The sequence below is a fragment of the Choloepus didactylus genome, chromosome 9, assembly GCF_015220235.1.
Source record: "Choloepus didactylus isolate mChoDid1 chromosome 9, mChoDid1.pri, whole genome shotgun sequence".
Taxonomy (NCBI): Eukaryota; Metazoa; Chordata; class Mammalia; order Pilosa; family Megalonychidae; genus Choloepus; species Choloepus didactylus.
In genome coordinates, this window is record NC_051315.1 from 32,222,129 (window position 1) to 32,248,564 (window position 26,436).

Sequence of the window (26,436 nt, forward strand, 5' to 3'; positions counted from 1 at the left end):
TAGAGGTACACTTTTTAGTCATTGTCTTACTTAACATCACTCCTCTGAATTTACTGACCCTCTTCCTTAAAACTCTCTTCCTTTTGTTCTGCAGGATCATTCTCTGATTGTTGACTTTCTGCCTCTTCTATCTTGTCTTCTCATTTCATCTTGGGCTTTTCCTCCACCAACCCCTTAAATGTTAGAATGCCTAAGACTGATCCAGTGTTAAAAGGTCAGGGTCATGAAGAGGAACCAGCAGTGGAGCCCGAGAAGCAGTGACCTGTGAGAAAATCAGGTGCGTGTGTTCTGGAAGCCAATGCTATTGATACATTATGGAAGATGAATACTGAGAATTGACCAGAGGATTTAAAGGCACAAGAGTCAACAGTGGTCTCGACAAAAACAGTTTCAGTGGAGGAGCTTCAAGTGAGAAAGGTAGGAATGAAATTGGAGGCAACAAGTATAAACAACTCTTTCAAGGGGTTTTGCTACATAGGAAAAGAGAGAAATAGGCAGTGGCAGAAGGCAGAAATGGAATCAAGAGAGAAACTTTTTAAAGATATAAGAAATAATAGCATATTTTTGCATGCTAAAAGGAATGATCCAAAAGAGAAGAATACTGATGATGCAGAACAGGTTAGAAAAAAATTCCCAGGAACAATAGTCCTTGAGTATGCAAAAAGGAAATGCTCTGACAAAGAAGTCAGCAAGGTGGCTCAGATAAAAGCAAGGGCAGTTCATCCACAGTAAAAGGTATGAAGATGGAAAATATGCACAGTCTGCACATAATTGGGTAAATGTGATGGCAGCTTATAGAAGTTCTCTTCCGATTGCTTCTATTTTATCAGTCATCAATTGAGAATGAAGACAGAAGTTGTGATATTGGAAATTTCAGAAGAGAGAAGACAGGATTAGTTATCTAGAAGTGGGGGAAATGTGGTATGCCTTCAGGCAGCTCCAAGGGCCCAGCTGAATTTAGAGTCATGAATTTAAGGATGGCTAATAAGTATGGTTTTATATTTTTCTTCAGTCATTTAGTCGTATGCGTGTAGGTAGGGAAAGAATAGGTGGACAATGGATTTAACCAAACCTAGGGTTTTTTCAATCAAATATGAAGCACAAGATGCAAAAGACTTGAGAGTATACTTAAGAGAGTGAGTAAGGTGATAGAATATGACAGTTAAGCTAGATAAAGAAAGAAGAAAATTAGGACAAGAGAAAAGTGAAAGTAAAAGGCTGGCTCATTCAATGGATGGTAGGTTCCAATGAAGTCAAAAGATTGCGTCAAAGTGATAAGGAGAATAAATAAATAAGTAAACCTCTTTATTTATATTAGGCTGTCCCCTTGGCAGAGTAGTTCTCTGTTTTCACATGTCAGAAAGGGTGGTGGGGAGGGAAGCAGTCCTGTCTATTCTGGTGGCAATAAATGTGCTAGGTTATAAAATAATTGGGGGTGTGCGGTTGATAAAATTAATTAATATCGAACTAATATTGAAGGCCTATTATATTCCAGGCACTATGCTAGACATTTGGCATACATTATTTCATTTAATCACTATATCAGCCCTATGAGGTAATAAGGTAAATATAATCATAGCTCAGTGTCATTACCCTTACATGGGTCACAGAGCTAGTAAGTGATATATGTAGTGACTACAGAATTTAAGAGCTTTCTATAATATAATATGCCACCATGTTATCCCAAAATGTTTAACATATATACTGAACTATTTTGAAGTGGAGTCTCTCCTGACACTATTTTTCTGGTCTTTGGACATGAGGCAGAGAAGGGGTGAGAAAAGCAATTTGTGCTACAAGTCCAGTATTACAGAATGTCTAGGTGACAAACATGCTCTCAGATTTAACAGATATTAACTCTATGAATCAAGTATTTCACTGAAATATGGATTATCCCCCCTCTGATTAATATCCATTATATAATATTACATATTATTATAGCACATTCCATTAATAATTTAGCCTTGTCTTCTGCTTCGTTTTTACTTAAATTCATTTTGGCCATGACCAAATACTATTTGTATAGGGAGAAAGATACAAGCCTTCAAAGTGTCTTTTTTTTTTTTAAATCACCTTGGTCATTTTGCCTTTGGCATTACTAAATATTTTCCAACATCTCAACAAAATAATACTCTTTCAACACTGCAGGCATTAGAATGATTGTCATCCCTGCAAATAATCACTTACATTATATGAGTTCGGGTTGGATAAAGTAAATTATCATTTGAAAATAATTCAAATAACACTCTGGGCTAAGACCTTGCTTATGAATGTTATTTTGGCCACAATATTTCTTAACCTTCTTCCATTTAGCTAGATTTCTTTATGGTAATATAGTTCAAATTAATAAATTATTCAATTGTCACAGGTGTATTAAATACATGATGTTGTAGAAACATATCAGAGGAAATGGATTTTAAAGCATATAATTTATTTGGAATTCTATAGCAGTAATAATTGAGATGTGCTGTATAACCATCTACTCACTTAAGAACTGTACATTTTGTAGTATACTATACGAAAAACTTAAAAAGTCAAAGAAAAAGGTTCATATTTTTAAAACCTTCAGATATACAATTGCATTCTAGCCAATCACAGATATAAAGTATAGCAATTACATTTTTCAAAAGTTGAAATTCTCTCATCACACATAAGAAAATTATATATATTTATATGTACACATATTATATATAAATCATATACACATACACACATATGTATCTGAAAATCAATTGTGATCTTAGTTCCACTTAGCTTTATGGCTTTCAAAACCGCAAAAAAATTCATTAAATGTTTCTGACAAATGACTTATAATGAGAGGAAGCTTGGACAGTAAATAGAAAATTGCATCAGAAATCATAGCACCTAAACTTTAATCCCCAGCAGCTGGAGTGCGAGCCAGTCTTTTTACTTCTCTGGGCCTCTGTTCTCTGAACTTCAAAAAGAAGTGATGGGGCGGGCAAGGTGGTCTAACTTAAATTTTATGACTAACTTGATTTTGTGTCTGGCTGATTTTTCTTCCATGAAATATTAACTAGTGAGACACTCAAATAAATTAGCACTGGAGTATGGATAAGGACTACTGTCCCTACAGCAAAATCTGGATGAATTCAGTAGATGGAGAACATAGATACTAAGGCTGACCTGCAAGGAAGGCATGGACATTAAATTGTTTCGTGCCTTCGTTTCAGGGATGGGGAAGAAACAGCTGTCCCTGAACTCTTCGTAAGGATGCGGTCAGTTACAAAACCACAGCATCCCCAGCTAGTAAGAGGCCCACTGAAGTAAACTTTCTATTCACAAGGGAGAAGTATTCCTTGTGGTAGTAAAAACAATTTTGCTAGTTTTAATCAAAAGTGAAAAGGAATTCTGGAATGTGTCCTTTGAGTCACATCATCCATTGCTAATTCAGGGTGGGCCCAGAGTAACAAGAGTAATAAAAAATGTCCTTCTTAGTAACGGAGAAAGAGAAATGGCAATTGTTATGTGCATTTGCAACCTAATATAGAAGACTTAAGTCTTTATTAAGATAATGTAAACAATAAAAAATGGAGGGAGAAAAAAGAAACAGAAGAAAATAGCATGGAAAATGAAAATAATCCACACTGTGAGATTTAACATTGATTTACTTGGAACGGTTACTTTTGTACATATAAACTGATGAGCATATTCTGAATGCAATGTGTGAGAAATATGTTGCACTATGACTTTTCTAACAAAACAGCAAATAAAGAAACAAACCATTAAGTGCTAAAAGCCAAAGCAGATTGCTTTCGCAAACAAATAAATAAAGTTAAGTAAAGAAGAACTCGATATCAGAACTAACCATTCAGCAATAGGTTGGAACCTGATTATTTAAAATCTCTGTAAATCAATTAAGAAATGGAACTCAATTCTTAATTAACCACGCTTATGCTGAAAAGTTAAAATTGGCAAGAAGGACACCATTTTCTACACATTGGAGGAAGAATTTATGGCTCAATATTGAGAATAGAGTTAAACATACTGACCTGCTCACATCAGGAAACCTGATGGGAAAGTAAATAACTTGGCACTTGGGTCTGATGATGCTTTCCAGATCCTTGGGTCTGTGATCAGGAATCAGCTTCATGAATTTTCCAATAGAAGTGAGAAATGATTCCATATTAAAAACCGAGTTGAATACCACCACATCAGCCACCAGGCTGAAAAGAGAAAGGGTAAATGCAAATGATGTGTCCACACTCATTCTGAGTTATTTTATAAGCCCACACCTCTGTGTAGCAATCACAGTTTATATTACTTCTTAGGTTTGCAAAGAACTCTTCAATTCTCATCATTATTTACCGAAATGTCACTAATGGACAAATTAGTTTCATTAGTACTATATCACAGGGAGATGAATTGGTGGCAGCAGGAAGGGAAAGCTGCAGAGGAAATAAATGACCGAATGCGTTCACACAAGACTTCAAACCAAGTTTTCCACAATGCCAGGAACTTTCTATATTATCAACAATAACTGCAGCAAGACCTTTTTCTTTGTGGTTCAAATACATATGCTGGGTTTCTATATCAGCAATGTACACAGCTTTACACCATTATTACTGAGAACAGAACATTTGACTTCTATTTCTTCTGAACATTAACTCGCCACTCCCACCCTCCCCCCCAAAAACTGCTTTTCCATACAAGTTTTGTTTTGTTTTTTTCCAGTTGCAACCTAATACAAATTTGGGGTGGGGGGTGGGGGCTGGAGAATGATTACAATGTGGAATAATACAAAAGAATGTTACAGAAGTGCTGACACAATACCAAGCAATAAGGAAGCCAATACAATAATACACCAAAAGTTGAAAGATGTTTTACAGCTAGTCTATTTTCACCACATGTCACATATTGTAATAGCGACCCACAGGTCATAATATATGGTTACGACATGTGTTCATAAGTCAGAGGATTAGGGAAACCTCTATTGAAGGTGAGTGCTTACGTCAGTCATCTTTAAAATCCTTAACTGCCATGCGGTCAAGAAAGAAATCTGACAGTGCCAACAAAAGCAGAAGTCAGCAAGAAAACTAAAGAAACATTTGAGGAAACAGGAGTAATACTTTTCAAAAAGAATCTGAACAGAACTGCTTTCTGACACTCTTATTTTTCCTCTGGATGACTATAAACCACTTTTTTCCCATTAAGAAGCCAACCAATGATCAAGTCCACTTCTTTCTTTCCAAGCTTGTCTATTAGTTTACCCTCTAGAGAAGAGGAATGATGAAAAATCATGTACAAGCCTGTATAGTCTCATTCCCTATGAACAAAGATAATCTTTTATGTAAGACAGAGATAACGGGCAGTAAGATATAATTTTTTTGATATTTCCCCTCTTAGGGCATGCAACCCAACTACCTGCATTCTTATAAAATCCAGTCTATGCTAAATTAAAGATACAAGATAGTTTAGGAAATATTCTTTTTGGTGCATTTCCTCCCTGATATGAGTGGGTATAACTTCCATTAACTTTAAAACCCATCCATAAAGAGAAAAATAGACTTAATTTTTTTTCCTAGTGATTTCTCAGGAGTAATAAAGACCTATTATCTGAGGAAAAGTATGATGCTAATTCAAGAAATCAAAAGAATATTACAAATGCTTTCCATATCGATAAAGCATGAAAGATTTTATTTTTGTTTTTAAAACATATTTCCCTTTTCTGTTTCAATAAAATAAAGTATTTTAATTTTATTATGAATTTTTAAAACCGTTGCTTTGTTTATGAGACATTTGAAGTGAAGCAGCTCCACTCTATTTTGATAGCACTGCTACTTCACAATTGAAGCAGCTTGTAAAAATGATTGCAGGAAAACATTTACAAAATGCTCAGAACACAAAAGTATTACCACATAGCTGTTTTTCCAGGTCAACTCAACTATGGAACTGTACTTGCAAGAGTTGTGTGTCTGTTTAAACACATCATCAATCCCAGTTTCTAATAACTGTTAATAAAGGTGAGTAAAATGTACCAAATCACTGCCAAACGGATTCCACTTGACTGCTACAGTTACGTTGAATAGGATCCAACAGCAAAGCCATTTCCCAGAGTTATTAACTTCTCTCATTAACTAAGCTTCAGGAAATATACTTTGTTGACATAACAATAAAAAAGGACCATCACCTTCAAATGTCATGGTATTTTAAAGCTGTGCAATTTCAGAAGATTCAACAATGGGAAAGAAAAACACAATCACCTACGGATACATTTTCCATAGTTTTCTGTCTTACAAAAATCTCTCACTCCCCTATGCTTTAATTTTTGTTTATTCCTCCGTGAATTCCTATTTTGATTTTAGCTGAATACAGTGAAAATGGTTGGTGAATCAGAGTTGACTAACTGCCCTTTTCTGAAAGAATGCCTTAAACAATAATAGATTATGGAATCAAGGGGTGAAGATCTCTGCCAGCCCTTTGATTCTATTCTGAATGTTGTGAAAAATACTTAATTAGTTCAACATATAATTAGATGGTCACATATCTATATAAATATATATATATTTTATAAAAGGATTAACTATGATCTTGTATAGACTGCAGAAGCACAAGTAATTACTATCATGGAAGGTATGTTTACACATTTGCACCTATCTTAAAGCATTAAATAAATACATGGTAGGTATCCAGTTGTAAAAGCTAACCCTCACCAAAGAAAAAGGTGGCAGTGGACCAAATATAATGATGCAATCTGTACCTACCATGAAAGAATTTGGTTGTATCCATATTGGAAATCCCTCTCCTGACATTTCTTGACAGGATATACCAATTGGTTCTCATGGAAGTAGAGAATCTTTTTCAGTTTTCCAAGGTCAGGTCGAAGGGCAGCCAGTTCGGTCAGGTTAAGCACTGAGCTGGCAAAAAGGATCCTAGGAAACAAGGAAATTAGGGTTTACTGTCCCAAGCAAGCTTGAAGGGTCATCCTTTGCCCTTCTTCTCTCCTCTTCCCTCGTCCCATCCCAGGAAAAATATATCCCCTATAGGGACACATCAATAGTTAAGCCTTAATACCATGTAGCAGCATTGTAAGTTTTGATCTCTTAAAAAGCAGCTGCTAAGAACTATAAAAGCCCTGAATCTCATTGGTCTTCTTAGTTCAGTTACTGAGATGCAAAATTAAAACAATAAAAAAATAAAAATAAAAAAAAGCTGGATGGATTTTATTGAAAAAGGCAAGAAAAGCTGTATCTGAAGGACAAATGGAACAAAGATAAGGCTGACTGGGGAATAGTTTGCTTGCCAGTTTCATTACACTTTACTTCTTTATGCAACAAACTACTGAAATTCAATATATGAGCAGGAATGGCACATGTTCATATTATGACATAAACCCTTTTGATTTATGCAATAGACTTATCTAGTGTGGTCTTTTTCTCTTGGCATGTTTTCTCGCTGCCCTCCCCTCCATTTTTAAAGTATCCTGCGGTACTTATTTTATCTTTTCTTCTCTATTACTGGACTGCTAATGGCACCAGATGTGCAACCTATAAAATCTCTTACATAAAACACTATAATAAAAAATGAAGAAAACTAATTCCTTGTCTTTGGGGAAAAAAAGGAAGCTGAAAGCTTACCTCTCTGTTTGTGAATGAGAAACTGTGCCTATTTACTCACTCATTCCACAAATATTTACTAAATGCCTACTATGTCTTAACTGTGAAGGACTGAAAAGATGAACAAGACAGCCTATCTGGATGAAAGCCGTCTGTAAAAGAGACATACACAAAGTATTAGAGAAAAATCAGAAAAGAGAAGTAACTCTGTGGGACAACCTGGAAGTGCGTCACTAACAACTAGCTTAGCTCATATGGACACTAAAGAGGTACAAATTACAGTCCCTGAGCAGCTGAGGACATTTAGACAGCACAGTTTTGATGGTATGCCACCACTATAACATAACGTGGTTGTTTGACCCCTACAGCTTTAATTCCCATTCTAAAATATGAAGTTTGAGAAGGTTAAGAGTTTTTTCTAGGATCACACCAGCAGGGTGGCAAAGAAGGACCTCCGGGGTGTTTTAAGGCCAAAGAGCTTTTCATTACACCACAGATATGAATTAGCTGTGGACCACTTATACTGCAAATGCTTTTTTCTGTACTTAATAAATACAAAATATCATCCTTGTTATTACTGTGATTACAACTACTATAAATCCTCCCTTGCTGACAAGCCAAATGGCTAACTTCAGGTGTTTATATGATCTGCAGCACCAGCCTTTCACATACGAAGAATAATTACATAATAAATGCATATATCATAAATAGGAATTTGAGTACCTTCTTCATGAGTAGACCAAAAGGCAGTACCCATACTTTAAACCCATGCTACTGTATTAATGTTATAGCTTACCTCAGTAAAGTGAAAAATCTTACTAAGGAGAAGCATTTGTTTTTAAATTTACTATCCTGCACCCAACTAAAGCAAACAGAAAAATTGTGACCAAATAATGTGCTATTTTTTCTAAAGAAATCGCCGCCCCACCACCACGACCACTAAGTTTAAGCTTTTATAAAACTCAGACTGAAATTTCTGAAATATGAAGATATTTGCCTATCTATAAATACTTAGCAGATACTTAGCAGAGAGATCAACAAAATATTAATCTCATTCAATATTTTCCTTAACAGAGAATGGATGGCAACTTGTGGGTCTGGTTACTGAATAAAACTCCTTCCTCTCCTTCTCTCTTCCCTCCCACATACCACTGCAAGCAATGACTCACATTTTTAATCATTAAGACCAGAGCAAACAGAATGTTTTTTCACACACAAAGCAGCAAAATTTCATTAAATGCAGCCCCCATACTACTTATTAATTACAAAAATAAAAGGAGACCTCCATAATGAAGAAATGTGGCAGATATCACCTTAACCAAGTGTTCAAACTTAACACAACTAATAATGGGATAAAATGATATCGTGTATCTCCCAATGTGACGCACTGAGAAAGATGCAAGGTCACCAATGTGGTATTCCTGCCCAAAATGCCTGATCTCAATTTGTTCATGAGGAAACAATCAGACAAATATTCTGCAAAGTAACTAGGATGGATCTTCAAAAATGTCAATGTCATAAAAAACCAAATCTAGATGAAAAGAAAATATAGAGACATGACTACAAAATATAATGTGTGATCCTTGACTGGATGTTGGATGGGGAAAAAACAGCTATAAATGACATTATTAGGACAACTGAATATGAGCCAAACAGAAGATTATAAATTTGTATCAATCTTAAATTTCATAACTGCAATAATTATATTATGGTTATGTATGAGAATAATCTTATTCTTAGGAAATGCATGTCAAATTAGTTAGGTGTGAATTGTCATAATGTCTGTAACTCATTCTTATATGATTCAACCAAAAAGCTACTAATAACAATAAATATTCCTATGTTTATATTTACAAAGAGAAATAGAAAAACATTAACAATTAATCTAAGTGCACAGTATATAGCAATTTATTATCTTATTCTGGCAATTTTGGGGGAAATTTGCATTAAATGACAGTAAGTAGAAGGCAAAAAACAGACTATGTTCCATAAACAGAAAAGCCATCCATATGTCTTTCTAGATATAATACAATTGTTACTGTCTTATATGAGAGTTATCCTCAGAGTGGACAATCTGTGGCAAACGTTCAACCAAGGCAAACCCTTTACTCTACTCCTACCACACATGCCCTCTCCAGCCCATCAACTGATCTGTAATGAGGGGATCAAAATCTAAAGTTGAGTCCTCCAAATAAAACCTCCCAAATAAAAGAATGCAATGAAGTGTAATGGCAATGATTTTCAAAACAGTAAACATTTGGGACTGCTCACATCAACACTTTTCTCCAGTTTATTTAATCATGAAAAGGAAATTCACTGTATTTTTACAACAAATCTTGAAATAGCCCTCAGTACTTCTAAGTTATGGAAATTACATCCATCATCAGTAAGGCATTTCTCTTTGCTTTTTCACTTGTAAAATGGTTGTTAAATGGGGTAAGAAGCAATTCCTCAAATATTTAGCTCAACAACCCCCAAAACAAAGTGATGAATATGCCTACAAAAGGAATGCAGGCACCATTCAAGGGCAATTTTTACTTTGCCACCCACCACCAATGCAAAAAGAAAAGAAAAAGTTTATAATAATACAATGAATGACATCACTCCTTCAGCAGTTAATTCCTAGAATACCAATGTTCATCTTGCCTCAGGTATTATTTAAGCAATAAATCTGAACAAGGTGAGCTTTATCATCCCACAGTGTGTCTCTGGTAGGAAAGGGCACAAGGTGATAGCAAAAACCACTAGGAACAAGATAATTCCTGACAGCTGCCGCTTGAACACAAGTTAAATTGAGCAGTTTATCGCAGCATGAAGATGTTATAAGGTTTTATGTTTAATATTTTTAAATTAACATAAAACCCAGAGAAAGCAGTTGGGCAATCTTTCACAAACATGACATACTACAATCACTGTATAAGCTGGATTAGTACTTATTACCATGCTACTACAGAATTAAGCTGTTTTTAGACCACCAAAGAGCTTTAAATTGCAACTTTTGTCTCTGTAAGAGAAACCTATATTTAAAATGTCTGCTAAATTCAAATTAACAGCTACATCATTAGCTTACCATCTCCCCAAAAGTACAAGTAAGCTGCTATTATAGTAGTCTAACCAAAACGGGTCTGTGCTGCAAGTACATTAATACCATTCCCTGTATTTGTGACTGTATCCACACACGTGCCAACTGTTTCCAATGCACAATATATCTACTGTTGGGGTCATATTTGCTTAATGAATTCAAAATAATTTAAGACAATGAAATTAAAGATTGGGGATTTTATTCTTTTCTGGCTCAGTTCAGATAAACCAGTTGTTTGCCCTGTACTCCATTTTCTCAACATACAAAAAGAGATGCTGAAATGTATGCAAGGACTGTAGGAGAGTGACCGTTATCATCAAGATGAATACTTTCATAACTTAAATAGCACGGTAGAGTAGTGAAACGAGAAAAGTTGGGCAGGCATTCACTATCCCAACCAGTGCCACCACAACCCAATAATAATCCTTCATGGACCAGGTCATCCCACTCCTGCCCCATGAAATCTTTTCAATATGGCCCCCTCCCCTGAAACCATTTATCGCATAACAGGATTTAGTGCACAATTTAACACAGAAAACGGTTTGGGTTGTGTTACTCACAACAAATAATTTCTTGCACAACTTCAGTAGGCCTTTGACAGAAAGGTGACTTCCATTTTTTCCAGCTGTGTCACTTTGCTCAATACCCAAACTCATAGTCTAGATTCATGTTGCTTGTTTTCATTACCAAAGTCATTGTTCCTTTGTTCCCTGTCATGGGTTCTTGCTCCTTGATACCAACTTTTCAGGTCCCTAAATCAGTGCTATCCAGTAGTACTTTCTATGAGGATAGAAATGGTCTATATCTGCACTGTCCAATATATAGCCATTAGCCCCATATGGCTACTGAATATCTGAAATTTAGTTAGTGTGACTGAGGGGCTAAATTCTTAATTTAATTTAACACACTTAATTTAAGTTTAAATTTAAATTTAAATAGCCATATGGGGCTGGTGACTGCTGTACTGGAAAGCACAACTCTGGATGGACAAACTTTCCTTCACCTGACACTTTTCCTGTCTCCATCCATGGTCCCTGAATACAATTCCTACTCAATTGATTTTCTTGAATGGGCTCTTAAGACTTGTGATAACATAGTTTCCAAGTTCTTCTTGACTAGCTGAATTTCACCTACAAGGGTTTCCAATTGTTGAATGACACTATTTTCCCCCTTCTGGTAATCAGAAGAAACACGTTCATTACAAAAAAATTTTCTAAGTACAAAAAATATAAAGTAAATATTACCGATAACCGCCTCATACAGAGAAGCCACTCTCAGTGTTGTGGTGCTCTTTAGTATGCGTATGTTAAGCCGCTAATATTTGCAAGGTACTAGGCTAAATGAGGGACATACAATTGAAAATCAAGCACAGCTGAGGTAAGAAGAAAATTTGCCAGAAGAGGAACTGAACGAAGACCAAGGAGGCTACAGCACTTTGTTCAATGAGAGAGTAGCCAGAGTTGAGGCTCAGGAAGTATATAGGTCTTTACAAGATGTGAAAATTATTTTGGAATTTAAGGTGAGGGCACTGGGAAGGGACTGAAGGATTTCAAGAAGGGGAGTGACATGATTACATCTGCACATTGGGTATATTTGCCTTGACTCCTTTCCCTTTGCAATACATACACATTATTGCATAGTTTTATTTTCAGCTTTTGACCCTTGACACCAAGTTGTTTTATCAGGTTAATAATTATTCCTAAAACATATAATTATAACAGATTTATGCATATGATGCACCATAATTTCTTCACCCAGGGTATGAATTTTTATTCATCTATCTATAAAGTTTTGAAATTTTCTTTGTATAATCCCTTATATTTCTATTACTTTTGCATATGCATTTCATGAGTTTTTTGTTACTTTTTAATGTCAGTAAACTTTACTCCGGCTGCTGCCTGAAGGATAGACTGCAGGGGATCACGACTGGAAGAAAGGAGAACCGTAAGGTGAAGAGAGAAGAAACAATGATGATTTGGACTAAGATGATAACGCTGAAAGTGACAAGAAGTGGGCTGATAGAGCACAAGTCCGCTAATGAAGACAATATGAGAGGCGAGAAGAGAGAAGTGTTACTGCTTTCTTCCTTTTACTACTCCCATCCAAAGTATCTTCAGAGCGGTTTCAATATAAGGGAGCTCAATAATATACATATGCATAAATGGAAATTAGTGCAAACCTTTCAAAAGTCTTTGGCTTAAATATATTTTTAAATTCTTAAAACTTGTGTAAAGAGATAACTCAGTTCTAATATTCATTAATTACTGATAAAAATGCATTTTTACACAACTTGTACTTCATCTTAATTGGAACATTTCTACTTCATATTTAAATGCTATGGATTTTCAAAAACCTTCAAGAACAGCGCATAGCAAAATGTTTCCTTTTGCTAAAACAATTACAAATACAAGGTGGAGTGTTATCTACAGAAAAAGGAAAAGAAGGCATTTAATTTCAAGATTCCTATGATGCATAATTTATAGGCTGCTAAAAAGAGTATCCAGTTTCCCAAAAGCTGTTCCATGGTGTGGCACTCATCAATCGAGCAGTTTTGCTTTCTTCAATCATGTAATTTTCCTTTCCTATGCTTACCACAATGGCCAAGAGCACCGTATAAAGAACACTTGTTCTGAAGGCAGGTGTCAGGTCTGTAGGAACACTGTGCATTATTTCCAACACAGGGCTGGTTTCTGAGCATCTCTCCGTGCTGCAGTTATCGGCACTGTGACCTGCCTTCTAGATGTGTAAGGAGACAAATTGCATAATATCTGCTGAGCATCTTTAGCTAAAGGTGCCACTTAAATTCAGGTGCCACTTAAATTATTCCAGCCATCTCTCAGAAGTCTTTGAATTCTTGGTATCTGGCACAGTGCCTAATCTATAAAACACACTTGGTAACTATGTCTGCTAAGAAGAAAGGAGGAGACAGGAAAGAAGGGAGAGCCTAGTATTGAAAAAAAATTGTATAAATAAGCTGAATTGTTTACTGTGTACGTTTTAACATTTTTGATGTTTGTGTTCATTTCTTTTAGTTATGGGATCCATTATCAAGAGTATTCTTATAACACCCAAGGTAGCATAAACCACTCAGAACATTTATAGACATACCTGTTTTAGACTTTCTATCAATAAGTCAATAAATCAGAATATTGTCAAGTCTCTTGACTTGACAAACTAAGAAGCACAAAAGAGCTGACAATATAATTGATAAAGCAAGCCACAATTACAGAAAACATTAAATAACAATTACAAAGACAAGTAACAGCTCTTGTCCAAGACAAGAAATATCACACAGCAGTGTGAGATTGATTGGAATAAAGGCAGAGGAAGTAAAAGCTCAGGTGGTACAGAGGAAGAAGAGAAAACTAAGGGGGGACAGACCAGGGAGCCTTGGGACTAATGGGGGTAGCAGAAGAGGCCTAGGTCCTGGGGTCTCAGGTCTGGAAGGATCAGTACCACTTAAATGCAGAGAGAAGAGGCACATGGCAAAAGTTTAAGATTTGGAAAAAAGTGAGTGAGTGAATAACATTGGAAAGATGGTCTTCCCTCAGACCTCCAGTACCCAAATGTAGGATAAGAAGTTTGTACTTCATCTGTTAGAAGTATGGTGACCCACTATCGGTTCATTATTATACCAACAATCCTTTATTTCTTATTATTATTCTTAACTAACCGAGTTGCTAATACTCATTGGTCAAGAAAAATGTAGTAAAATGAGAAGCTAAGGAATCAAATGAAGTACCACCATTACTACTATTCCTTAAAATAAGAGAGATTGCTCTGAGCATATATAAACACAGGAGAGAGAAAACCCATCCATTTAAAACCCTGGTTCTCAATCATCATGTCTTCATAATGAAATCTTTTAAGTTGGCACAATATTCTAAAGGAGGACAGGGAACCATGTATTGTGCAAGGTTCTTTACATAGATTATCTCATTTAATCCTCATTGATGATCTAAGAGATATGGCTTATTATCCCATTTTACCCATTAAGAAACTAAAGCTCAAGAGGTTTGATTAAATGCTAGGACAACAACAGTTACTAAGAGGCAGAGATGAGCTTCAAATTCAAATTGAACTAGACCCAAAGCCTCTAAATTTTCTACTTACTCCACCTTGATTTTGAATCATCTATGATTAGAATGTGACTACTAACATCTTCATGTTAAATGCGTTTATTTGTATAGTCTAAATGTCTGAGAAATGAAAAAAACATAAAGAACTCTACAAATGCAATTATTTTTATTTTACCCTTCATTCACCACATTCATCTCATATTTCCTGAGTGACGACAAGACTGTGGCCAGACAAACCATGGAGCGGTGATGCCCACCAAGGAAGGAGATGTGATCTAGGCAGCATCCTAAATAACATGAAGGGGTCAGCCTGCTGAAATAACAAGCAGGTGCCAGGACAGTAAGACAGAAAGAAGCAGTTGACTTAAGAGTATGAAGGAGAGAGAAATGGTTATTGGGAGAGAGAGGCCAAGGCTGACACAAAGGTTTTCGCTTGTATAATCAGAAAGGTGGTGGTAATATTCCTTAACACAAGAGGAAAAGCAAATCAGGGGTTGGAGTGGAGGGGAGGTTAGGAGACGGGTGTTACAAATGTTGACTTTAAGTGGAGTGCTCAGTAGGTAACTGGAGATAGATCTGTGGCTCATGAAAGAAACTATACTGGAGATTTAATTGTATCAAAGGGCCTGATCCCCAAATGTCTCTGTTAAAAAATGTAAGTTCTGGTTTGTCATATAATTTTACACATCTTGTTCTATTGATTCTTCGATATATCATGTTACCCTGTTTTCTCCCAATAAAGTACATATCCTTTGATGAGATAAATTTGATCTTCCATTTCTTTCTTTAGAATTTCATAGTTTCTAGAACATGACAGTTGCCACTCTGGATTGTAAGTTCCATTAGGGCAAGCCCTGTATCTTTCTTGTTCATTGTTTTATCCCAGGTGCTCATAAATGTGTGCAAATAAGTGAATGAATGAATGAGCCAATCATTCTCTTCATCGACACTCAGAAAATAAACCAGTTGACTCTCTATTGAAAAGTATTCAATATGATATTTACTTCTACCATTAGAAGAGAAATTAGGAAGCATCTCATGCCCCCCCAAAAGGAGCAGTTATTTTCTTGAGCACCCAACCCAATTCCAGGAACTGTTATCTGATGTCATTTTTTGATCAAGCCCATTACTTTTTCCTTGGGACCCCTAATAACATGCCAGGCACTATTCTCTGCTTCACCATCCAACTCTATCAAGTATTCAAGATACGATCCAAAGAAAAGGTACTCATAAGGAAAGGTGAGTGTCAATTTGGTGCAAAGATTAGGAATGTACAATATTATGATAATAATTTCTGTCATCTTCGGGGATTCATGATCATCAGTCTTGAAGAAGAAAATCAATTAACATGCAAAGAGCATCCAACTTGCTGAGTGTGCTGGGAACACTTCATATGATGTTTTATTTCCATAAACTAATATCATTAGTATGTGAAATATTTATAATTCACCTCATGATTAATCTATCATAGAGCACTATTCTTTAAGAGCAACATATCACTTTATATTGCAATGTTCTTTGCCCTCATAGTTCATGCCACTCATGAGTCTCTGGAGTTCAATTCTAAATATTACAAAGTTGGAAGACTAGAGACCCAAAGGAATAAATAGAAGTCCTACTCTTACTCCAACCCAACCCTACCAGTGTAGTCTAAGATTATACACATTAAGGGCACACTGATCAGTCAAACCAGAAGATTATTACTCAAATCGAAACAGAAAACTTACTTCAGGCCCAAGCCTAAGAAGCCACAGATTAATACAGAGTAGCTTTTAGACATTACAATAATTCTTTGCTTGAATATTATGACACAGGAATAAAATAATCAACATCAAGAACAGTAACAATATCTGACTCCTGGCATATCAACTAAATGATTCTGGATAAACATGGAGAGAAAGGTATTTTGTGCCCAAATAACAAATAAACTAATCGGGGAAAATGTGGTGACTTGCTATTTTTACTGAGTACATACTACTACTGCTAAAATGAACAAGCACAAAATAAAATGCCTCCTAAATATTAAATCTTTCTATAATCAGTCATAAGATCTAAATTTTTTGGTGCTTATGAGTATTTTTTCTAAATTTGCTTTCCTGAATCCTTTGCTTTATTGAGTTGTTCGATCATTTGATTTGTGACATTTTGTTGGTATGTTTCTCATAGAGATTATTCCTATGTTTTGATTATTCTTCCTATGTTTGTTTTGGCAAGTCCAAGACAGTTCTTTGAAATCTTCCCTGAATTTGGTGCTTATTATGCCATTTGGAGAAATACTCCCCACAAATCATTTTTTAGTATCCCTAATGTTTTGCTATTTCACACATCTCTTTAATTATAAGGGTATTACTAAATAATTAATTTTAAAATTCAAAGCCGGCATAGTTTACTGTCCGCAATAGGCATTCAACAAGAGTTTAGGAGTGTAAAATGTGAAATAATGGAGTAGATCTGCAACACCAAAAGAATTTGAAGGTGTGAATCTGAGACTGTGTTGGTACTATATTTGCTTATTTTAAAGATGAGATTTTTTTATAATAAAAACATTGATTTCCTAATTCTTTCTTACTCATCAAGCCAATGATGCAAAAATCCTAATATGTTTCCTGCTCTATATCACAGAGAAGGAAACACTTGAAAGCTAGTTTTTTAAACATCAAAATTCCCTGTTTTGATAGAGTAAAATAAAAATATTCTACCTGGCTATCTATATTTCACACATAAAAGCACTGTATTTTTAATATGTTTTCCTTGATCACAACTTAAATAGTTGCCCTCTTTTTTTTAAGCAACTAATAAATGCACACGTGTAAGAACTAACAGTGCAAAATGCTGTATAAGAAATGTATTAAGATAATCTAAAAAGGAAGTGTTGAGGTATTCAACACAACCTACCTCACTGAGATGCCTTCTCTTGGTCTAACTTACCATACCACACTATATATGAGACTCATCAAATGCCAGTGCAAGGAGGAACTTAAGAATTCTTAGTCCACATTACCTTACCAGGTGATGGGGAGCACAAAATGAGGTCAGTCTGCTCTGGGTTTGCCAGTTAGAGGGAAAGGTAGAACCAGTATAAAGTCAGCGATAGAAAGAAAGTTGCAGATGCTACTTATGAGCATGGTCTTACAATTGCAACAATACAAGCAGCTTCAAGTTAACAGAAGTCTGGATGAAAGTATTCTCCACTTAAATCAGAAAAAAAGCCCTATCACAGGAATAAAAGAATCAGAAAAACTTTCTTTTATCATGTTGTACCTCTTCTCTGCACATACTATAGACAAAAGAAATTGCACGTGGATATAAGCATACACTAGAGACTTGCTACAGATAACATTCCAAATCTCGATTTTATTTGGATGTTTTCATTGCCTTTGTCTGAGGGTCACATGTCAGAGATCACATAAAGGCAGTCAAAAGTCTCTCTGTGCTATACCACACATGGCTTGAAGACATCCCTTCTGAAAGTCCTTTCCTTGCTTCCCTTTCCCTCACTTATACATAATAGTTGTCTGGATATGCCAGCATACATAATACATAGAATACCATGAGAGAACCAAACAAGGAGTCTTAAATTTCACCCAGAAAAGCTAGAAAAGACTTCAAAGGAAACAACACTTGAGATGGGCATTAAAGGATGAGCAAAATTTCCAGTTCTGTGTGTGTTGAGGGCAAGGATGGGAAAGGGGGCAGATATGAGTTTCCATCAATACTTTAAAGAAAAAGAAAACACCTAGGAAACCAAAATATTCACATTCTATGCAATTAAGCAAATATTTGCCAAATATATATTAAATACAAGATTCTATCTAGTTACTAAGCTAGACTTCACATTCTGCGCTGCATCTTTGCATTTTAGCAATTGAGATACAAATAAATTACATGAGATGTTATATGAGAATTAATATTTGATATTTTAAATAACTTTGTTTTAATCCTCAAGTTTATATGTATACATATTGCTATAACTACTCATTGTCAGGGTGATGCTAATTCATTACAAATGAATTTCTTGATAAACTGTTCCAGTATTAAGGCCCCAAAGTTAAATACACTCAGATGGGACATTCTAGTAACTTTTTCATAATAACTCCTTGTCTTGAAAAACACTTTCAAAGAAATGTTAGTGTTTTACCACTCCATAGGAATCAGTAACAAGGCGAGATTCACCCAAGAATATTCCAACAGTCCTTGAAAAACTAAGACTGTCACAAACCCTGAGCATCTGGCAACTCTGCCACCATGAAGTATCCATATGGAAGAGACCAAAATGTGTCAAAGTACCCAAAACGATTTTGGATAGTGTAGAAGATAGAATAAATAATTCAGTATCGTCAACACTTTCAACAGCAGGTAGTGGATATGCTACCTGCTTCTATAATGTGCCAGAATGTAACATAAGTATGGGAGGCTGTGTGTGTATGTGTGTGAGAGAAAGAAAAGCAGAGAGAATATGACTATACATGAGGCTAAAAACTACTTTTTAGAAAGATTCCTTAGGTAGTTCTCTTTGTAAGGTTACCAGATCTCTATAAGTATAGGTTTATGGATATAAAGAAGGAAAACAGGGAGCCAATGAAAACTTATTTTCAAGATAAGCATAGCAACAAATATATTACCTCAGAGTTGATGAAAAAAACTGCATTAACTTAACATTATGGTTGAAATTGTATGTGCAAAAAATAAGTCAGAAAATCCAAAATTATGGTTCCCTCAGCAACCGTAACTGTGTCCTCATGCATATATGAGTATTTTGCATTACTGTAATGATGATACATTTCAACCCTAATATCAGTTTATGCAATATGACGGAACTAAGATTCTTCTGGGAACTATAACTTTGAATTTCTGGACTTCTGTGAATGTAAAATCTCAACCATAAAATTACATTAAAATAGGGTGGAGTTTTGCATTTTATTTTCTGGCTTTTAAAAAAACACTAAAGAATGAATGGTTGACATTAAAGTAGTAAATGATTGACTGATTTGTAATGTATATAAAAAGGATTTGATGTTGAGCCTCACACCCCAAAAAGGGATAAACTACAAACACAAATTTTCCTCTTAAGATTAATCAAAGACAAGGACAGTCAAGACATCTTTCTAGGAGTTGGTAAACTTACTTTTTCTATAAAAAATTTGTTTCTAATTAGAAGGTACTTTCATTCAAATATATTTTAACATGACTATAAATAACAAGTGCCTAAAATAATTCTCTCACCACATATTCCTATCTTATCAAGAAAAAAGGTGTTAAATTAGTTTCCCATATATTCAGTAGATAGAGTAAAGCTAGTTGAGAGCAACTTTTCCTTCTTGTACAGGTAATATGGCAGGACATAACTGCAAGATGAAATTATATTACTGGCACCAACCACTTTTTGAGCATCTTAGGGCTGAGGCTGATTCAATGAGTGAGCTGTGCTTATAAAGAGGCAATTGTGTTTTATGCAATTACTGAATTATTATACAACCAGGGAGTAGCTGAGAGACTAAGGAACAGTGAGATAGCAGGTTTAGAAGAGACGCATCATGATCACATTTATTTGGGGAAAAAAATTACAATTTCATGGAGGTGGCATTTTCAACTGGTTTCATATGATCAGTAGTAGTATTACAACAAACGAAGACAACCAGAGAAGACATGCCAGACAGATAAGAGACTGTGAAAAGATTTGGAGTGGTCAAGGCCTGTTTGGAGAACAGAGAGTTTGGCTCAAGGGTAGGAGATTCACAGAGAAATTGTAAAGGGAAAAGCTGCAAATGCAGATTAAGTATATATTGTAGAGGACCTTGAGTGTAAGACTGAGGAATCTTAACTTCAATGTGTAGGCAGTGGGGGACACTGAAGTTTCAAGAGCAAAGGGGCTATATTTTCTAGGAAGAGAGAAACAGAAAGGAAAAAAACAAAACCAAAACCAAAGCTAAAAAAGCAAACCCACAAAAAACCACAGCAACATGAAATAAGGCGTACTCGGAGAAATAAAGACTGAAGGCAGGGGAACCAGTTACGAGGTTGTTACAATAATCCAGCTAATATGCAATGAATGCCTAAAGAAACCTGGCAAAATTAAGACCTAAAGAAGGAGAGAGGAGTATAAAGTGCTTTCAAGATTTTGAGATGTAGTGATGGGTAGAAAGAGCATGCCATTAATAGAATATAAAATCAAGGATGGTGTCTGATATGAGGAAAAGCCAATGATTAAAAATTTGTTTATAATCTTAAATTTAGATATCAGGGTCTATCCAAATGAGCATCTCCTGCAAAAAACAAAAGTTGAAAGTATGGTCCTGATGATATGGTTTCAGTGATAACAACAATACTATTCCTTATACTTTACAGTTTACCAAGTTGTACTTTCGTTATCTCTTTTTTCCTTGTGGGGTTGGGAAGGTAATGGCATCAGCTTGTACAAATAAGAAAACTGAGATTCAGGAAGGATGACTTCTCAAAACTCACACTACTATGAAGTGGCAATGTCAGGATGGATTTTGGAACCTTTGGTAAAGAAGTAATTTTGAAGTTACAGATAAGATCATCAGGAAAACATGGAGAGAAAAGATAAGTGAGTCCTGTGCAAAATCACAGGGAAAACTTAAGATTGCACAGCAGTTGATTACTCTATAGCTCAGTACATGACTGAGGTCCTCAATATAGTGTTACAGAGCCTGACACTCAGCAGTATTCAAGGAACACCCATCCCATCCAGCTAACAAGAGACAACACTAAACACAGTCTTTGTATCTGTGCTGGACAAGTAAAGTAGCACTCAAACATTTTTTAAAACTGCCACTTTTCTCAAAGGAACCCTTACACAAAACTTTAATACAGAAAAACACCCTTGAATAAAAGCAGGAGTAAATGGCCTAGGACTTGACCTTCTTTCCCCTTCCTTTGACTACCTTAACTTTGCACATATATAACTGTCCATGAGACAACTCCATGGACTTCAGAGAATAAAGAAAATGCTGGAAAACCTCTAAATTGGTCCTAAGAGTGATGTAATTTGGGACCTCTGAGTGTGGTATGGAATAACTACATGTAACACTCGGTCTGGACAGATCAAACTGAAATCAAATGCCAGCCTATTCCGACTTGATCCTTAACTAGACTAGATTCCTCAATGCCTTGTTGTTTCATTAGCTGGGATGCTTCATTACTTCTTTTTTGGAGTTTTCCATGGCCAACAGCTTCCTTCAATAAACAGACATCACAGATCCCTTGGACATCATAATAATATGCCACAGAAATGGCACATGTGAGTCAGCTGCCTGCAGCTACCTTGTTCCAGTATACTGCTGCAGACCTTCTCACTTGCTGCATCTTATAAGTAATTAGTCATGAAACATGATTCCATATATAAGTCAGAGAGAATAAGAATGCCATAATGTCAGGAGGTTGAAATAAAAGAAGTGAATGCCCAAATTTGATGTCCCAGAGGAAAGGAGATTTGTGTGCTCTTCTAGTTGCTAATGCTGCCGGAATGCAAAACACCAGAAATGGATCACCTTTTACAAAGGGGGTTTATTTGGTTACACAGTTACAGTCTTAAGGCCATAAAGTGTCCAAGGTAACACATAAGCAATTGGGTACCTTCATTGGAGGATGGCCAATGGTGTCTGGAAAACCTCTGTTAGCTGGAAAGGCACGTGGCTGGCGTCTGCTCCAGAGTTCTGGTTTCAAAATGGCTTTCTCCCAGGACGTTTCCCTCTAGGCTGCAGTTCCTCAAAAATGTCACTCTTAGTTGCACTTGGGTTATTTGTCCTCTCTTAGCTTCTCCAGAGCAAGAGTCTGCTTTCAACGGCCGTCTTCAAACTGTCTCTCATCTGCAGCTCCTGTGCTTTCTTCAAAGTGTCCCTCTTGGCCATAGCAAGCTTGCTCCTTCTGTCTGAGCTTATATAGTGCTCCAGTAATTTAATTCAGAACCACCCTGAATGGGCGGGGCAACACCTCCATGGAAACACTCAAAAGAATTACAATCTAATTAACACTGATCTGCCCACACAAGATTACATCAAAGATAATGGCATTTAGGGGGACATAATACATTCAAACTGGCACATGTGCTAATAATGTTACTGATACGGCCAGTTAGGTGAATGACTAAGGACGAAAAGATACGAATGTCCCTGGAGTGGAAAAAATGAAAGAACAATTGATCTCTTTTTGATAGCAAACCTTCATTGTTGTTCCATTTTTATATAAATTGTAAATTAATCAGTTCAATTGGATAGTAAAAAAATTATAAAAACATTATAAAAAACACCCAGCCCAACTAAGCAGTAAAAACAGTAATCATTTAAGATTTTATTATGGCAGTACTTTTGCATAAATATGAAGTAATACATAAAGAAAATCACAGGCTGATTCTTAGATAGTTTATTCAAGGAGTAAGTTATGAAAATTCATCAATAAGTAGAATAAATGAGGCAACTCAAAGACAGCTCACCATAGATTCTATTTATGCAACTCCAATTTTAATTTAGTCTGTATTGACTGACTCTTTGATTTCATGTGTTATAGTCATGTTAAATCTAGACACAACATGCATTGCATCTAGACTTTTCACAATACAGAGACGTCTGGATGTGACACAGACAGTTGCTCCTTTTGCTTTAAGTGACAAATAATTCAGTTGTAAAAAAAGACCTGAGTTGATCTAACAAAAATCAGTGATTCAATTTAAAAGAAAGTAACCAAATACATTAAAAAACTTTTATGCTCTTGATTTTACACAGTATTTTGTCTTCGTGGGAAACTGTGCTGACATGCCTTAGGTAAGCTCAGTCCTCAGCAAAAGACACAGCAAGGAAAGAGAAGAGTGATAGGCAGAGACCTTGTCCCAGAGAGGAGTACAAGGCAAAGGAAACAAAACCACCTACAGCACCCACCACCAGAGAAAATAGTGGGCCAGTCAAAGGAACTGGCTCCAAAGGGCACATTCTGAGAAGACACAGGTTGAATTTGATAAATAAAGCAAAACTAAAGATTCTGAGAAGTCTCATTTAAAATTCTGAAGGTGACCCCAGAAAATCTTGATCCAGATATCAGACATCAAACTTAATTAAGGACATGCAGGGAGTAGAACTGACAGGAAGAAAGGGGTAACAAAGCTCCAGAAAGGGCCTGCAGGATGAAGGAAAATAACCTAGACAAGTCAACTAACACTGGTGACTGAAGAGTGAGGAGAGAGAAGGAAAAAAGCAGCAAAGTGAGGGCCTAGGGCTAAGCCGATGGCAACTGGCAACAATGCACCTTGGGGAGTAGGGGGTCACTTGAGGGAAAGCAGGAGTCCATACAGTTTATGTGAATCAATCTCAGGTCTGGAACGGATAAACCTAACTCAAACTAATGAGAATCAATCCATGGGTCTGAAGCTGAAGATGTATCTGCTGACTCAGGAAAGAATGGGTCAGGCACTGGGCAAAACTGAGCTTGCAGATAGGGGGCGTGAGTGGACCTGGCTGCGCTTGGCTGATGAAAGCCAAGTCACTGAAAGAAGACGAAGGTGAAGAGACAGAAGGAAATAAAATACCAAAAAAAAAAAAGTTTCTGAATAATAACATGAATTTGGTATAAACTACATAGAAAATGTGGATTTATGCAAGTAAGAAATTAGTTTTTCATTTATTTTTACAAAAAAAGGATCCTTGATAATATTAAGAGTAAAACAAGAACATTTTGAAATACAAAATTGTAAATATACTACTATTACAACAGTGTAAGAATGAATACACAGGAAATCATTTTAAGTAAGACTTTAAGAATATAACAGTTGCTGGGTTTATAGATTTTCATATTTTATCTCCAAATGTTCTATCAGGTGATTATATAGACTTTTACAATTAAAATATAAAAAATATTAGCATAAAAACTTTGAACAGCAAGCATGCTTAGTACCTTTTGAATAATTTCATTGAAAATAATTTCCACTTACATTTCTTACATAATGCACAAAGTGTACATATATAAGTGTGTGTGTACATATGTATGTATGTATTTATGTATGCTATTGTACATTAAAATCCTTATAAAATCCTCTAACCTTGGCAATCCTTATACCTAGTTTGTCTATGAATATAAGGTATACTTAATCTAAAGAGATAGTTTAAATTTTTCTTTTTAAAAACTTGCCTTTACTTTTAAATACATAATGAATATGTGCTAATAGGTCACTTAGCAGCAGAGAAAATTTAAGCAAATCATTGTGGTGTGTTGCAATGCAAATCATTTGGAAACAGTGCCACAGATAGCATGTTTTTAAGAGGTAAGAATCAAGGCCTCTCCATAATTTGTAAAACTCCATATGCTGTTTAACAATTGGATTTATTGAAATTTAAACTAGGATTGTGGTTAACAGAATGGACTCTGAAGGCAGACCACCTAGGTCTACAAAGAACTCTGAAGGTAGACCACCTGGGTGTAACAAGGACACTAAAGACAGACCATCTGGGTCTCCATGGACTCTGAAGGCAGAACACCTGGGTCTACCAAGGACTCTACAGACCATCTGACTCTACCACGGACACTAATGGCAGACCACTCAGTTCTTCCATGGACTCAGAAGACAGATCACCTGGATCTACCATGGACTCTAAAAACAGACCATCTGAATCTACTAAGGACTCCGTAGGTAGACCAACTGAGTCCACCACAGTGTACCACCTGGATGTACCACCTGGGTACTCTTGAAGGCAGACCATCTGGGTTACCATGGACTCTGAAGGCTGACAACCTGGACTACAATGTACTCTGAAGCAGACTATCTAGGTTTTCACGGACTATAAAGTTAGAATATCGGGATTTTCCATGGACTCAGGGTAGATATCTTCTCCACCAACTACAGCTAAGTGATCTTGAACAAGTTTTTTCTTACCCTCTCTTTGCCTCAGTTTCCTGATGCTAAATGGGGTTTAGTTAATGACATCACTTCTCTTAAGGGGTGGTGTGAGGAAACCAGTGCACATAGTAATGCCTGGCACACTATAAGCATTGGAGATTATTTACCATTATTACAGTCAATTCAGATTTTTGCAGTTAAATTCTACTTAATAGAATCAAAATTAAAATACTACAATACCTATATTTCTTTTTTCACCTTTCTATGGTCTTTACTTTCTTATTTTTGTTTTCAACAGAAGATGTCACTTATCAAAATGATCATTAGTTCTTTGTTGGAAACCTCTCCTAAGTTTCCTAGAATCTACTGAAAAGAATGTTTTGTCAGTCTTCCTTCCAAAACTGCACAGTGTGTGATGATCCAATTTGGTCAAATTTTAGATTTTGGCAATTGTAAGTCAACTGGGAGGAAATTTTCTCCCTAGATCTCCTGTGTTTGAACAGAGAGGAAAATATGAAAATATTTTATTGCCAAAAGATTATATGGACTGTCTTTGAAGTATCTTGCACTGAATACAGTGTCTTGTATCCACTAGACACCAAATTCTAAGAATTTCCAAAAAACAGTCTGTCAATTCAGTTCAAATGGTATTTTGATATGCTACTTTGACTCAAGGATTAAAAATTTTTGAAAAATACATTATAAAAGACTCAGGTTTGTTTCCTAGTTCAGCTTTTTAAAGTATGTTTCAGGATAGTTCAAAGTTAAGCATGTTAGGCAAAGCTAAGTAACATTCACTTCAAATTTTGGTTCTTGCAACAAGTTTTTTTCCACACAAACTAAGTGTATTCATAATAA

At 35.8% G+C, this 26,436-nt stretch overlaps 1 protein-coding gene across 12 annotated transcripts in view; it reads right to left on the reverse strand.

Moving 5' to 3' along the window:
- GTDC1 (glycosyltransferase like domain containing 1) overlaps positions 1–26,436 on the reverse strand; it is a 387,636-nt gene that overhangs the window by 179,163 nt on the left and 182,037 nt on the right. For 11 of the 12 annotated variants that reach the window (XR_005218687.1, XR_005218686.1, XM_037848609.1 and 8 more), the window contains 2 exons: positions 6,723–6,890; positions 4,011–4,184 (listed from right to left, as the gene is read on the reverse strand). Coding sequence is in view for 10 of the 12 variants with exons in the window: in XM_037848609.1 (XP_037704537.1) it covers positions 4,011–4,184; positions 6,723–6,890 (342 nt within the window). In the remaining 2 variants the exon portion in view is untranslated. The remainder of the gene's footprint in view (positions 1–4,010; positions 4,185–6,722; positions 6,891–26,436) is intronic. The other variant, XM_037848610.1, reaches the window with a different exon arrangement.